Source organism: Balaenoptera musculus, chromosome 17 (genome assembly GCF_009873245.2).
Source record: "Balaenoptera musculus isolate JJ_BM4_2016_0621 chromosome 17, mBalMus1.pri.v3, whole genome shotgun sequence".
NCBI lineage: Eukaryota > Metazoa > Chordata > Mammalia > Artiodactyla > Balaenopteridae > Balaenoptera > Balaenoptera musculus.
The window spans coordinates 37,151,677-37,167,391 of record NC_045801.1 but is presented as its reverse complement, the minus strand read 5'-3'; the positions used below and the strand labels follow the sequence as shown (position 1 = coordinate 37,167,391).

The window sequence follows — 15,715 nt, the reverse complement described above, 5'->3', positions numbered from 1 at the left end:
GGTTTCCCAGTGCATATAAAAGTTATGTTCACACTATAGTGTAGTCTGTTAAGTATGCAATAGCATTATGTCTAAAACACAATGTACATGCCTTACTTGAAAAATACTTTATTGCTAAAAATGCTAACCATCATCTGAGCCTTTAGCAAGTTCTAATCTTTTTGCTGGTGTGGGGTCTTGCCTCTGTGTTGATCAGGATAGCGATTGCTAAAGATTTGGGTGGCTGTGGCAGTATCTTTACATAAGGTAACGATGAAGTTTGCCACGTTGATTGGCTCTTCCTTTCACGATTTCTCTGTAGCGTGCAATGCTGCTTGATAGCATTTTACCCACAGTAGATCTTCTTTCAAAATAGGAGTCAATCATCTCAAACCCTGCTGCTGCCTTATCAACTAAGTTTGTGTAATATTCTAAGCCCCTTGTTGTCATTTCAACAGTCTTCATGGCGTCTTCACCAGGAGTAGATTCCATATCAAGTAACCACTTTTTTGCTCATCCATAAGAAGAAACTCCCCATCCGTTAAAGATTTATCATGAGATTGCAGCAATTTAGTCACATCTTCAGGCTCCACTTCTAATTCTAGTTCTCTTGCTATTTCCACCACATCTGCAATTACTTCCTCCACTGAAGTCTTGAACCCCTCAGAGTCATCCATGAGGATTGGAATCAACTTCTTCCCAACTCCTGTTAATGTTGATATTTTGGCCTCTTCCCATGAATCACAAATGTTCTTAATGGCATCTAGAATGGTGTATCCTTTCCAGAAGGTTTTAATTTACTTTGCCCAGATCCATCAGAGGAATCACTATCTATGGCAGTTATAGCCTTACAAAATGTGTTTCTTAAATAATAAAACTTGAAAGTTGAAATTACTCCTTGATCCATGGTCTACAGAATGGATGTTGTGTTAGCAGGCATGAAAACAACATTGATCTCATTGTACATCTCCATCAGAACTCCTGGGTAACCAGGTGCATTGTCAGTGAACAGTAATGTTTTGAAAGGAATCTTTTTTTCTAAGCAATAGGTCTCAACAGTGGGCTTAAAATATTCAGTAAACCATGTTGTAAACAGATGTGCTGTCATCCAGGCTTTGTTCCATTTATAGAGCACAGGCAGAATAGATTTAGCATAATTCTCAAGGGCCCTAGGATTTTTGGAGTGGTAAATGAGCATTGGCTTCAACTTCAAGTCACCAGCTGCATTGGCCCCTAATAAGAGAATCAGCCTGTCCTTTGAAGCTTTGAAGTCAGGCATTGACTTCTCCTCTTTAGCTATGAAAGTCCTAGACGGCATTTTCTTCCAATATAAGGCTGTTTCGTCTGCACTGAAAATCTGTTGTTTAGTGTAGCTACCTTCATTACTTATTTTAGCTAGATCTTCTGGATGACTTACTACAGCTTCTACATTAGCACTTGTTGCTTCACCTTGTTATGTTACAGAGATGGTCTCTTTCCTTAAACCTCATGAACCAACCTCTGCTAGCTTCAGAGTTTTCTTCTGCAGTTTCCTCACCTCTTTCAGCCTTTATATATAACTGAAGAGAATTAGGGCCTTGCTCTGGATTTGGCTTTGGCTTAAGGAAGTGTTGTGGCTGGTTTGATCATCTATCCAGACCACTAAAACTTTCTCCATATCAGCAATAAGGCTGTTTCACTTTCTTATCATTTATGTGTTCACTGAAGTGGCACTTTCAGTTTCCTTCAAGAACTTTTCCTTTGCACTTACAACTTGGCTAACTGGTGCGAGAGGCCTAGCTTTCGGCCTGTCTGGGCTTTTAATGTGCCTTCCTCGCTAAGTTTAATCATCTCTAGCTTTTGATTTAAAGTGAGAGATGTGCAACACTTCCTTTCACTTGAATACTCAGAGACCACTGTAGGGTTATTAATTGGCCTAATTTCGATACTGTTGTATCTCAGGGAATAGGGGGGCCTGAGGAGAGGGAGAGAGACAGGGGAATGGCCAGTCAGTGGAGCAGTCAGAGCACATACAACACTTTTGGATTAAGTTCATTATCTTATATGGGCATGGTTTGTGGTGCCCTAAAACAATTATGATAGTAACATCAAAGATCACTGATCACAGATCACCATAACAAATATAATAATAAAAAAATTTGAAATATTGTGAACTGACCAAAATGTGACGACACAAAGTGAGCAAATGCTTTTGGAAAAATGGCACCAATCAACTTGCTCAACACAGAGTTGCCACAAACCTTCAATCTGTAAAAGATTCAATATCTGCAAAGCACAATAAAGCAAAGTGCAATAAAACAAGGTATACCTTTATAATAATATCTGGTCTTTGTAGTTTAATGGTTTAGTCTGAGCTCCAAATGAGATAATATTTATCAAATACCTTGGAACTATGAAATATTCAGCTATAAGTTGGGACTTCAATAGTTATTAGCAGTAGAAGGGAGAGTTTAATAGACTTTCCTTTTTGGACATGATAAAAAGATTAGTGTCCTGGCCCTTTTTAATACCAATTTTAGTCATCAACATCTACTCAAAGTGAAGGAAAAAATGGGAGGAATCATTTATAGCCACTGGATTGGCTTTCAATGTTGCAGAACCCAGACTTAGAGCAGAGACTTACAGTTGGGATTAAGTTGATTGTCCTTGAATTTATTTGACTACATTTTTTTGACTGGACAGCACCCTTTCTTTCCTTGTTCTGAATTTTAATCAGATGTCATATATAATATCTGAAGCCCACCTTAGAATTTAACATGAAAGTAACAAAATAGGAAAGAGATCAGGAACAACACAGAACAGCCTAGAACATAAAAGGAATTCATTGAAATGATATTTCACATATTATCTGCTGATTAGCATCATTAAGTAGAAAGAATGCACTTTCTTCTAGCAAGATATGGAAGATTTGGTTCTAAAAATAAGAACCAACGGACACTGATGATGACACATGCCAGCAGCCATTTTAATCTTTTCTTCTTTCTCTTCCTGTGGGCTCCAGGCTTGGGATTTCAAACCAGGAAATCTCTTCCCTTCCTGTCACATCTTATGAGGTGAAAAAACACTTATGGAGTTAGTCAAATGCCTAGATATTGACAAGGAGACGGTGGCACTGACCTTGCATCCATAGCAATTTAGAACTGGTTTCTTGGTTGATTTTGCTGTTGTAACATTGCATTGTTACTGTGTTTTATGGATCTAGGTTCCTCCACGATTTAATTTTCAGGTATTGTAGAGGCTTCATGGACTACATTTTTTAAAAAAACTTTATGTATTTATTTATTTTTGGCTGCATTGGGTCTTCATTGCTGTGCGCGGGGCTACTCTTCATTGCGGTGCGCAGGCTTCTCATTGCGGTGGCTTCTCTTATTGCAGAGCACGGGCTCTAGGTGCACGGGCTCAGTAGTTGTGGTGCACGGGCTTAGTTGCTCCGCGGCATGTGGGATCTTCCTGGACCAGGAATCAAACCTGTGTTCCCTGCATTCGCAGGTGGATTCCTTAACCACTGCACCACCAGGGAAGTCCCTCATGGACTACATTTGCTTCTGTGGCTACATTAAAAAACTAATAATAATAAGATAGCCATTAAACTAAGGATCATAAAATACAGAAAAACATAAGAAACTCAGCAAACCTGAAGCTTTGCCTTTTACATGTCCAGTGGTTGGAAGGTGACTATTCTGAAAGTAACCACTCATTGCAGGAAGTTATTCTTCCAACCGTTTTTGAGCATACCAAAACCAAGTACAACCATGGCTTCTGAAAGAGGCCCTTGGTAGCTGTAACCATATCAATTTTATAGATAGAGGCAAATTGATTTAGTACAATAGACCCTCCCAAAATGCTTCCCTTTAAATTTTATTCAATTTCTGTTAAGGAAAACCTTTGTGTATTCTTGACTGGTTATAAAAGGATTCAGCTAAAGAATCATCTAGGAACATCTTGTCAATGAAGTCAGAGAGCAGAAGGGAAAGTAGGGAATCTCTAAGCCTTTACCTATTACCCTAATTCCTCTTTAGGTATTTTCTCCCTCCCTACTCTGGCTAGTTATGAACTCTTCTTGATCGTCCTTAAAAAAGAAAGCCCTGTGAAATTGAAATCCTGGTGGACTCACCATGTTTACTTATAAATTATTTTAAAGTGTCATTTCAATCTCTTCTTTGTATGAAGGTTGATATACTCAGATACCTTTGTAAAAGGAGTCTCTAACTTCTAGTTTAAAAAATGGAAAGGAGTCACCTTTGGCTTGCAGATTATTTACATCCTTGACTCATATGTAGGCCAAGTATTTCTAAATGATGAGAAAGAAGGTGAGAATATAATTCTGATAATTATCAGAACCAAAATGCAGAGAAGTTGTCAGGTGTATAATTTCTCCTTAGCCAAAAGTGTTTGATAGGGAAGTAAAATAGGTTGACTAGTATTTCAAACCTCAATAATTATTATTTTAAATGTTAAATATAAAGAAGTTTACTGGCTTCTAAGATCAAAATTGAGTGTAATTTCCACTAATAAACAACACTTTTTATTTTTTACCTTTTATATTATATTCCTCTGATTTTAGATAAGTGATAAAGATTTTTCAAAATTAAAAAAAACAAAAACAAGAAAGTAAGAAGAATAGACACTTGAAAGATATACCACACACATACTCCTATTTTGTTTAGAGTTTGTGCTTAAGAAACAAAATAGTAACTGTTTATTGAACTCCTACCATGACATGTCCCATACAAACCACTTACATATATTATCTAATATAATATTCTCAACATCCCCACAATTTATTATCCCCATTTTGGAAACAAACTGGGACTCAAGGAAGTTAAAATTAAATTTACCCAGTTTAAGGAGTCAGGATTTATAACCAGATTTGTGTACCTCCAGAGTTCATGTTCTTTCATTACCCTACATTTTTTCCTGTGTTATAAAGTGATATAAACTCATCTATAGAACAAAATGTTAGAAAGCTCCATGAAAGAAAGTCTTTGTTCAGTAAGTCCTGGGTCAGTGATAAACTGTTTCACAAACCTCTTGCATGTGACAGTATCTTATCACCTGTCAGTTGTCCCTCAAGAGTTCATCAAGAGTCACTTAAATGCTCTTTCATAAACATGACAGCTCTGGATAACTCAGGCCGAAGAGAACCAATCTCCCTAAGCAGCCATAGATGCCACTTTGGTTCTGTGGCAGCCTGGGATAGGCCTGGGCTCATTACCTATGACAGACTTCAGTATGCTTGTGACTAATAATAACAGGTCATTGAAAACTTTTTTAAAGGTGGATAAAATATATAGTCTGTTTTTCTTTTAAAAAAACAGTAGATCCTTCCGGACTTTCTGGAATTGGTAAAATGGAGACAAGTAAATCTCGAGAAAGGAAACTCAGTGCTGGGGGAGGCAGGGAGTGGGGGGGAGAAAGAAAACTCAATGCAATATGGCATCAAAGCCAAAAGTTGCTGAAATTAAATCTACAGTAATAGTTTAGGGAACACATTAATTTTAATTATATATCATCAGTAATGCTAATATTAGCATCCGTAGGATTGAAAAAGCATGATATAATTTCAAAAGTTGTTGATAATATCGAGAAAGATTTTGTTAGCCAGGATTAAATTAATACAGCAAGAAGCTAATACCAGGAATAAGATGACAAATTATTTGCTTACTGAAGAAAACATGCTTAAAGTGAGGTACACCAAAACCCAATTAATCAAAAGTTTATTTTTCAGGATTTGTCCCCAAAATTTCAACTAATAATATTTTTTTCTGGTAACACAAATTTACAAGAACTCTCCATCATGGGAAAATTTTGTTTCCTTGACATTGCTCCATTTTTAAGTTAGCACTCATCTTCCATAGAATGTAAAAGACCAAGGGTATCATGAGAAAATTGAATCGAAGAGTCAAAAACATTATTATGACTATAGTTACTTGCATCTTCCTCCGTGAAAACATTGCCTGGAACTTTCAGGGAAAATAACTGTTGGGCTAATTTCTCCTGCTGCCCTTCTCTAACCAATTCACTTGTTAGAGGTGTTCCTGAGCACAAAAGTAGCCAAGAGAAAGGAGTAACAGGTATGCATTATCAACTCCATTGTAAACCTGTGGTTGGTAAAAATAACTGTCACAGAAGGGAGGGGAAAATGAGGAAGAAAATGATGTTGGTTTGGAGTCTCACTCTAGTTCTCTTTGTAACAGATATTTAACTTTCAAATAAAGAGATTCTTATGACACAAGGCTTTTTAAAATTCAAAGTTTTTACTCATATGGCAAAAAAAAAAGAAGTATCTTGTATAAAATTAACTAGACAGACGTATCTGGTATAAAAGATACCAGATATCTGGTGTAACTGGACTTCATTATATGTTCAGTATTATGTCAATCTGAAAATGAGGAAATTCTCACTGAAATCTGTGGGAAAATGTCTCCTCATTGGGACCTTACCAAAAATTCAGCTTATGAATTCAGTTATGAAAAAGAAATATCCTGCCACATAGTAGAACAAAGCAGAGTAATCAGGAAGCTTACAAAATCTTCAGCACTCAGCTGTTCTATATGAGCTTGGAAAATAAATTTTTTGTAAGTAGAAGATTGCAAAGAAAATAAACAAGATCATTTTTAAAGTTTCATTTTGAGTTGGCCACATGAGTCATGTTATATTTTATATAATTCAGATGTTAAGCAAAGACATACTTAACTCTGTGAATATCTGCTAAGGGTTAAAAAATAACAATAATGAGCAGCACTACAAAACTCACTTTATCAGAGTCAGAGGAAGACCTCCCAAGCAGTTAAGTGAAATGAAAGTTTTGTGAAGAAGAGCAAAGTAATCTACCAGCACAAAGAATACAATCTGAATCAAGTCTCTATAAAAGCCAGGAGTACCTTAATCCATCTGGGAGTGGACTTGAGACTCTGAATCTTCCCTTTGAGTGTTCTTTGTGACATGATACGATGAAGTATTTTATTCTGGAGTCCAGGTCAACCCAGAAGAAAAACAAACAACTTTGTCAATACCAATGTCTCCTTGAAGTGAGTTCTAACTGACTTTGAACAGGATTCATGGCTGTGAGCAGTGTGTCGTTTGTTGTGACCCATTTCCCACATTCTGTTACTCCTGATAAGATATGGCTTTCTCCTGTTTCTTAGGCTTAGGGACAAGAGTGTAGATGTAATCGTGCTCATCAACATCAGCAGGATCTTATTCTTTTGAGAGCTTCCTGTACTTAAATAAATAGGTGTTCGCTGAGTATGAAGAAGAAAACTGGCAAAGTCTAAAGGAGCCTCCAGTATGAAAAAGTCATCCCTATTTGTCACTCCATTTGTATTATATTCACAGGCTCCTTTAATCTTGGTTTATCTGGTGCTTTTCCAACTATATTGACCTCAAGGAATGTGTAATATGAGTCCTATTTTCTAGGTCTGATGATGGAATTCAGGAGAAGCTAAATTGAAGACAGTTCAGGAAGTCTAGAAGTCATGCCCCACATCATCTAGCCATTAGAGCAAGAGGGACTAAATAGTGACTTACAAACCTGAGCTATTCTCTGGGATTCTGACATATGTTTCTGCTACTACTGCTGCTTCACCTCACCACAGTGACTACAGGCATATCCAGAGTAGAGATCTGAGCCAAAACTAGGAGAGTAGCCACCAGCCCTGTCATACATTCAGTATTCATCAACCATGAACCTGTATTTTCCTCAATGTTCTTAATTTCAGTTATTCTCTTCTTTTAGCAGCCCTCTAAATGCAGCTGTACTTTTTAAACCAGGGGTGTAATAATATTAAACCAATAATATCATTAGACCAGTAAAACTTTGTTGGGAAATAGTCATTGAAATTTTTACTTCCTTGGATACCTTTCCTAGACTTTTACATTTTCTTTAATTCGTAATTCCTATTCTGCTTCCTACTATTGCCAGATTGTTTATTCTGACTCTGTTAAGTCCCATTCCTCTTCAGTTGCCCCAGTGCAGACTCCTATGCTGGGTGCCAGATGGCAAGGCCCTTTAACTTTACACAGCAACCTGTGTAAAACCCATCTCCCCTACTTGGAAAACTCTCATTCACATCATCAGAATTTGCCGCTCCCCCAGTCTATACCTTGATGAAGGTAGGAATCAAATATCCTTTGAAGTGTTTTTTTCTTATTTTAATTTTTGTAAATGTTTGGTATGTAGTCCTAAAATTATAGTTCCATATATCAGTTTGTGCTTAGGATCATCCTAAAGATGATTGTCTTCCAGTAGAATAAAAGGTATATATAGATATGTGTGTATGTATGTATGTATGTATGCAGATATGCCTTTTACTTTTGAATTTACTAAAGCTGGTTGTCAGTTTCTTTGTTTTATTCACTTAACAAGACAGTTTAAAGCTTTTCTATATCAGTACATCAGATTCACTCCCTTCTTTTTATCAGCAGCATAGTATTCTATGCAGTATTCACAATGTAGTCGTAATTTATTTTACCATTTCTCTATAGATAGATATTTAGTTTTATTTTGTTCCAGATTTTTAATATTTCACATGATACTGTAGTCAACTCTTTTGGACATTTTCTGTGTATTCTTAATTATCTCTTTAAGATAGATTCCGACAGTGGCCTTTCTGATTACAAGGGCATGGATATTTAGGATTTTGGTAGACACTCGTTTCAACCCTATTTACACTCTTATCCACCATACATGGTAGGATCAATTTTTCCTCCTCCCACACACAAAATATTACCAGTCTTTTAAATTTATGCTAATCTGTTGAGTGAAAAAATGTATTTCTTGCTTTAATTTGGGTATGCTTAATTAACAGTGAGACTGAGCAGTTTTTTCCTGTTTTCCATAAAACAGTGTTCTCCAGAAGGATTAAATAGCTAAAGGTAAAAATAAAATTTTAAAAACGCTTCAAGAAACTATAGGAAAATATATAATCAACCTAGGGATAAATCCATTATTAAGAAAAAAGTATGCATGCAAAAAGCATCAGGATATAGTTAAAAGGCAACTAACATACCAAGAGAAAACACTTGCTACACATTGCAAACAAATCATTAACACCTGTAATATATAAGGAGCTCCTACAAATTAGTAAGAAAAAGAGCCCAATAGAAAAATGAATACTTATTTTTAGAAGAAGAATCCTAAATGGCCAATAAATGAAAAAATACTCAACCTGCTTTGTTATTTACTATTAACAATATAAAATGGCTGTCTTACTATGTCAATTACATATAAATGTTTTTGATTCTTTTAAACACTGTATGGATTATCATTTTTTATTTAAACATTAATCTGTTGATGGACATCTAAGGTGTTTTCTACTTTTTGCTATGATAAACAGTTCTACAATGAATTTGTGTGTGTCTGTGTGTGTGTGTGTTACATAGGCTTTATCAATTTTTTTAGTCTTGGCCTGATAGGTAGAAAATCCTACTTATTTTTAAAGATTTTTTCCTTTGATTATTGCTAAGATGTGCTATCTCTTAATGTTTATATTTTTAACTGTTTTTATGCCATTTGTTTTTCTTTACTTATTATTTATTTTCTTCATTAAATAGGTGCTTATTCTATCCTCAACCCATTGTTCTATTAGTATCTATATTGATTATACGAACTCTTTATATATTCATGATATCCTTTTCTGCCATACAAGTTTGAATATGTGATTTTTATAAATTGTTTTACTTCTCATCCTAAGTTTTACTTGCCAGTTTTTTTACATATCATATTAATATTTCTATATCAATTTAATTCATGTCTGTTCATTATGTATTTAGCTGCATCACATATCTGTTTTCTCCATTAGATCACTGTTCTATCTCTAGATTGTATCATCTTCAAAATGAAGAATTACGTCTCATATAGGTCTGGCACAGTATTATTTATTTGATAATAATGGCTTCTTCTTGATGATGGCTACATAGCTGAAACCTAGAAATAGACCCTCAGGTCCTGGCAGGTTACATAGTACCTACAAACTGATTATAGATCCTACCAGCAACAGACTTTTTGCCATCCTTTCACCAGACTTGACCATTATATTTGAAAGACAGAATAGTATGGTGTTACTATGTAATGGATCTACTATACATATTCTCACTGCTTTAAATTCACTGATCATATAAAAAGAGAAGAATGCACTACCTTAGTGTTTGATCTTTACCACATAGATCTAACGTCACGATCAATTGCTTTCAGTATTTTCTTTGAAATCACATAAAGGTTCATATGTGCCAAATTTCATAAGGATCACATGATAAGGTCAAGAAATACAAATTCCAAGGCAGAATTTATATGCCCGGTTCACATATGACAGTAATACTATGTAACCATATGTTGAATATAATACACAGTATGTAAATGCTATTCTTGAAAGCAATCCAATCAATAAAAACTAAAATAAATAACACTTTAATAACACATTTCACATCAACTGAAAATGGAATAGATGGACTCTATGGCAAGAACATCCCTATAAAATTGACATTCAGAGGCCATTAAAACCCAGAGAGTAAAACAATCCTGAAACTAAAGAAAAACTGTGAATATTTAGAAGATATTTAAAAGCCTACTACATTGTATGCCAAGACACAGCAGTTGTTTTTATTTAAAGAGCTATTTCAATAAAAACTGTGGATTGCCAAGCATTAAAAAGCTAATTCCATTTGCCATCACCAATAGCTGAATGAAACCTTAAAAAATATATACAATATTAACCTTAAAAAAAGTTTAAAATACACAGTATTTAATAGAAAAAGTCAAAACTGAAAAAAGTCAACTTTTAGTCATAATTGGAACTATTAAAAGATTGACCAATTTTATCATTTAAGAAGGTTATGGGAAAGCTACTGAAGTTAACTTCAAAAGCCTAGCAGTAAAAGTGATTGTAATGTCAGTAAAACTCTGAAACAGATCAAATAACCCCTAAGTAGTACTAATCCACTGCATCTTTGAACATGTATATGCCTCTTTTTAAGCTGAAAAGGTTGCCCCTTTTTTCTTTAACTTGTTTCCAACATCCCATTAAAAAAAAAAAAAAATCTATTCAACTGTTAACAGTCAGCAGCTCAGAGTACAGAAACTTTACCTTCACTCAAAGATGATATGAGTTAAGATTTGAAATATCTTTTCCTCTTTGGCCTGGTTCTGGAAAACATGGTTTTGTCATTCTACCTGTAGAGAGAGAGCGTCTCTTTCTTCATGCAAGTATTTGTGCACTGTATGTATACAAACAAATACATTAATGAAGGTTGCATACAATATTTTAACCATTTTTTTCTTTGCTTATCAGCTCAAACTCTTACACCAAAATTGATGTTTGTGTTGTAATTGACATTTTTAATTTTAATTTTGTCTCTTCAGATCCTGGGAAGACTTTGCCTGAAGCCCTTGATTACTGCACAGTTTGGTTGCAGACAGTACCTGGAGAAATAGACAGCAAAAGTGGTATTCCACCTTCACTTGTAATGCTACAAATTAAAGATTTTCTTAATGGACCAGGTAAGAAAGTCGTAATTCAAACTTTTTTTCATATGAGTCTATTAACGTGTACATTGGGTCTGTTAACAATCTTGACATTCCTTGCCAAAAATGAGTAATTCATTTGTCCTCCAGACGTGTACTCTTCTCAGGCTGCCCATTCTAGAGATCAAAAGGCAAATACTAATATACATTAAAAATTACCTTTAGTCTGGCAAAAAGTAGTTATCAATTAAAAAATAATTGACTGGAAGCCAAAGACTCAAGATTTTATTTCTACCTTTTCTACTAATCGTGGGACCTTAGGCAGTTATCTAATCTCCTGTGCCTCAGTTTCCTTACCTGTAAATGAAGAGAATAAAATAGGTGATGGGTGGATAGATGGGTGGGTGGGTGGATGGATGGATAGGTGGATAGGATACATGACATACATACGTAAGATAATACACATAAGTAGATTGGATTAGATACATAAATACACTTATTTCAAATGCTTAGCAAAGTGCTTGGGACATATTAACACTCAATTTTAAATAGGTAGATATAGATATCAAAAGGTATTGAGTGCTTATTATGTCCCAGGTACTAAGTGCTTTACATACTTGTACAAACCCAAGAAGTAGGCCCTATAATTATCCCTATTTTATGAATAAGGAGGCTAAGACTTAGAAAAATGAAGTAAATTGCCCAAGATCATAGTAGCAGAGGAGCCATTCAAACTCCAGTCTTTATGACTCCAAAGACCTAGATCACTTTCATACTGCACTAATTTTAGCATAACTAAAGATTTTTTCTTTCTTCTCCATCTCCTCCTCCTCGTCTTTCTATTTCCTGCTCTATTTCTTCTTCCTTCTCATGTTCCTCCTTCTCTTTTCTTTGTTACTCTTCCCTTACCTCCGTGAGATCTTAGCTATTTATTTAACAGAAATTACTACATTCAGTTTCCCTTTTGTTATCTTATATTTACAGTGCTGCAGAACCTGTTAGTCATTAAAAGAATACTAGTTTCTTCATTACGAATTTAAAACAATGGTGTTACACTGTCTTAAGATCTCTAGCAGTACTCTGCAAGGCATGCATTTTGATGATTGAAAACTATCCCTCTGTGGACCTGATTCAGTTTGTGTGCGTGCTGGTGCACTTACGATCTATGACTACAGATAGAGAAGGTGGCCCATCATCACGTCTGGAATAGAAAGAGCCTGAAACCACCTCAGTTGGCCCTTTCACTCTGGCTCAGTTCTTCTTAAGCATGTTTCTCCAATGCTGGAATTTAAAAGGTATAGGAGAAATATGAAGAACGAGTTCTAATCATTAGTATCTAGCTGTGGTTTTAAAGACTCAAAGGAAGTGAAGAAGCTGATGATAAGGCTAAGGGAGTCATTAAAGTTGGAAGAATCCTTTGGGGTGAGTTGGATGATTGAGAGGAGTGTGAGCCTTCATACTTGGTTAGTGAGTGTGAAGTACCATATTTCATTGAATTCAAGCAACCATCAATTGTAGGAAAAAACATTTTGCGTACCACTAAGGAAAAAGAAAAAAATATCTGCTATTTAAGCTATGATACAGTGCTTTCTTACTGCATCAGTTGCAGGGCAAAAGACTGAACATGCTAGAATGAACGAAATAGGGTAAGAACATAAGGGTAGTTCATGGACAAGTGACAGGGAACTTGCATTTACTTCTTTTTTCTCTCTTTTAGTGTCAGATTTCTTTTGCTTTCAGGCACAGTCTTCACCTTTTGGCTAGAAAGTTCCCTTCTAGTTTACATTTGATTGATTTGTTTGTAAAAGGGATGGGATCTTCAAGTCAGTGGTAAATTGTGTACCATATTTTCATGGCTACCAAATAAATTGAACTTTAAGAGAAATGTCAATGAACAAATGAAAAATTATATGTTTATCATTCTGTCATTCAATGTGACTGTAGCAGGAGTGCGATTTTTACAACAGTTGTACTTTTGTATTTCTTATACTTCTTAAAACTGGAAACTACATATATGCCATTTCTAATTTTATGCCCATTCAGTAATAGTGATAATATATCTGGAGATTCAAACTTTTAAATTAATGAATTGAAATAGTTATTTTACAGCCGTGCTTCTCAAACTGGAGTGTGCATTTGAGCATCTCTGGGGAGCTGGTTAAATGCAAATGTGACTTAATAGGGATGAAATTCTACATTCCTAACAAGCTCCCAGGTGAAATGGATACTGTTGATCTGGGGATAACACATTTTGTACCAAGATTTTATTTGACTCATATATTAATAAAACATATATATATATATATATGATTTTCTTAATACCATCAGTAACAATTACTGAGACTCAAACTGCAGATATTTTGGGGCACAGGAGAGGGGGATGATACAAACAATGATGAATGGTTTTTTAAATGGTACTTTTATTATGAAAAATCAAATACAATGTCCAATAAATGGTTTAAGTTCTTCAAAGTCTTAAAACATTTTAACCAAGAGCACTTTTCTTTCATAAATTATTTGAGGGAAGATTACTTTGAACGATACGTCAGTTCTGTGGGATTCCACTAGAACATTAACCTAACAGCCTTGAACTACTCCAGAATTTACTATCTTAGACAAAAAATTCCTTAAACAATTTGTCATATAAAGTATGTAAGCAGATGTTATTACGTAACATAATTGTATTCTCTCACTGTACAGCTACACTATATTAATTGAGAGATCAATAGGAATAACAGGACATAATAAAGCATTTCTTGCTGTAGGAATGTATTATTTTATAGATTTTTGGCAACTCAAGAAAAATATATTTTTCCAGATTTTATGTAATAGTATATTAAGAGCAATATTATTTATGCTAAGACTGGGGGAACAAACTTCAGCTTTATAATATTCCCCAATACTATTCTCTTCCCTTAAAAAATAAAAAGGCCTTTTTTTTAGTATTGAAAATAATGCTTCTAAGTTTTATGCAGTATTATCGTTAAGAATCTTTTGATACCAAAAGATTGTTTGTTTTAATTGTTTAGTTTGTTTTATTGTTTAGTTTAATCTATATGCACATCTTATTTAAGTATCATTCCCAAAGAATGCTTTATGCTACAATGCTACACCTCTAAAATAGTATATTTTCATTTCTTCTTTTCTTGCTCTTGAACTAAGGTTTCAGTAACAATAAAAGTTATGACCCTGAAGAGTAGAGGAAATGCTGATTACAACTACCCAACCTTAAATTTTCTTCATGAAGGTGCAAACTTAACAGCTTTTGAATTCAGCCTGTCGGATGTTTTTTCCAGGGATTATTTTATCTAAACAAGGTGATGCATATGCTGCTCTTTAGCATCTGTTTTTGGAAAAAATACTTCAGTGTTCTTGAGTATTCCCTGATTTCCTCTGTTCACTTAATAGTACCTTAGAGCAAATGGTAGGTCCCAACTTCTACATCAAAAACCCCTTCAAAGCTCTCCCAACCCCAACCTCCTTCCTTCAGAGGCAACAACTGTACTACCCATTAGCAAGGTCAGTGGCTTGGAGAAACCTGGAAAACAGCAGCTACCAGAAACCCAGCAGAACAATATCTCCAGCAGGTGATAGATTAGTTGGAACAAATTGGAACCATTGCAGTGCAGCAATCCTGGTTTCTTTCAAGCTGTTTTTTAAATGTCGTCATTTTAATACACAATCTAAGCCCCGCGGAACAGTCCACAGCAGGTTAATTTGAATCATATGACGTGTCACTGCCCTCAGCTGACATGAGCTCTATTCCATGTGTGAAGCCATAATAAATCCATTCCCAACCGAGGAAAATTCCCCGTGAGAAGGTGAACTAATCCAGGCCTCACACTGGCATGCTAGCCCTCCATAATTGAAAGCAGGGCCACCTGTTCCCAGCACAGTTAGCCGATAGAGAAAAAAATTACCATTAGATCAGATATGTCTTCTATTGAAAACTCATTCATACTTCTTGCAAATTCAAATTCAGCTGTGAACTGCGTAGTATGACATCATACAGAAACTTAGGAATGTGCCCACTTGATCCCAGTTTTGTTAACTATAGGATTTCTTAACTTTGAAATGAATTTTTTTTTTTTAATTTAATGAGAGCTGACACATGAGAAGAAGAACTGGGAAGGGTGCAGATTTTTCTAATTAACTCAGGGTCATTTACAAAAATATTTGAGCTCCCTGGTATTTTTTTCATTGTTTCTTTGCAGACATATTTTTGAACACTGTCACTGTAGCCATGAAATGACATTTAAAGGACAACAAAGAAAA

The 15,715-nt window shown here is 35.1% G+C and overlaps 1 protein-coding gene across 1 annotated transcript in view; it reads left to right on the top strand.

Moving 5' to 3' along the window:
* VPS13B (vacuolar protein sorting 13 homolog B) overlaps nucleotides 1–15,715 on the top strand; it is a 775,748-nt gene that overhangs the window by 548,390 nt on the left and 211,643 nt on the right. The window contains exon 35 of the mRNA XM_036830846.1: nucleotides 11,339–11,476. Within this exon, the coding sequence (XP_036686741.1) occupies nucleotides 11,339–11,476 (138 nt within the window). The remainder of the gene's footprint in view (nucleotides 1–11,338; nucleotides 11,477–15,715) is intronic.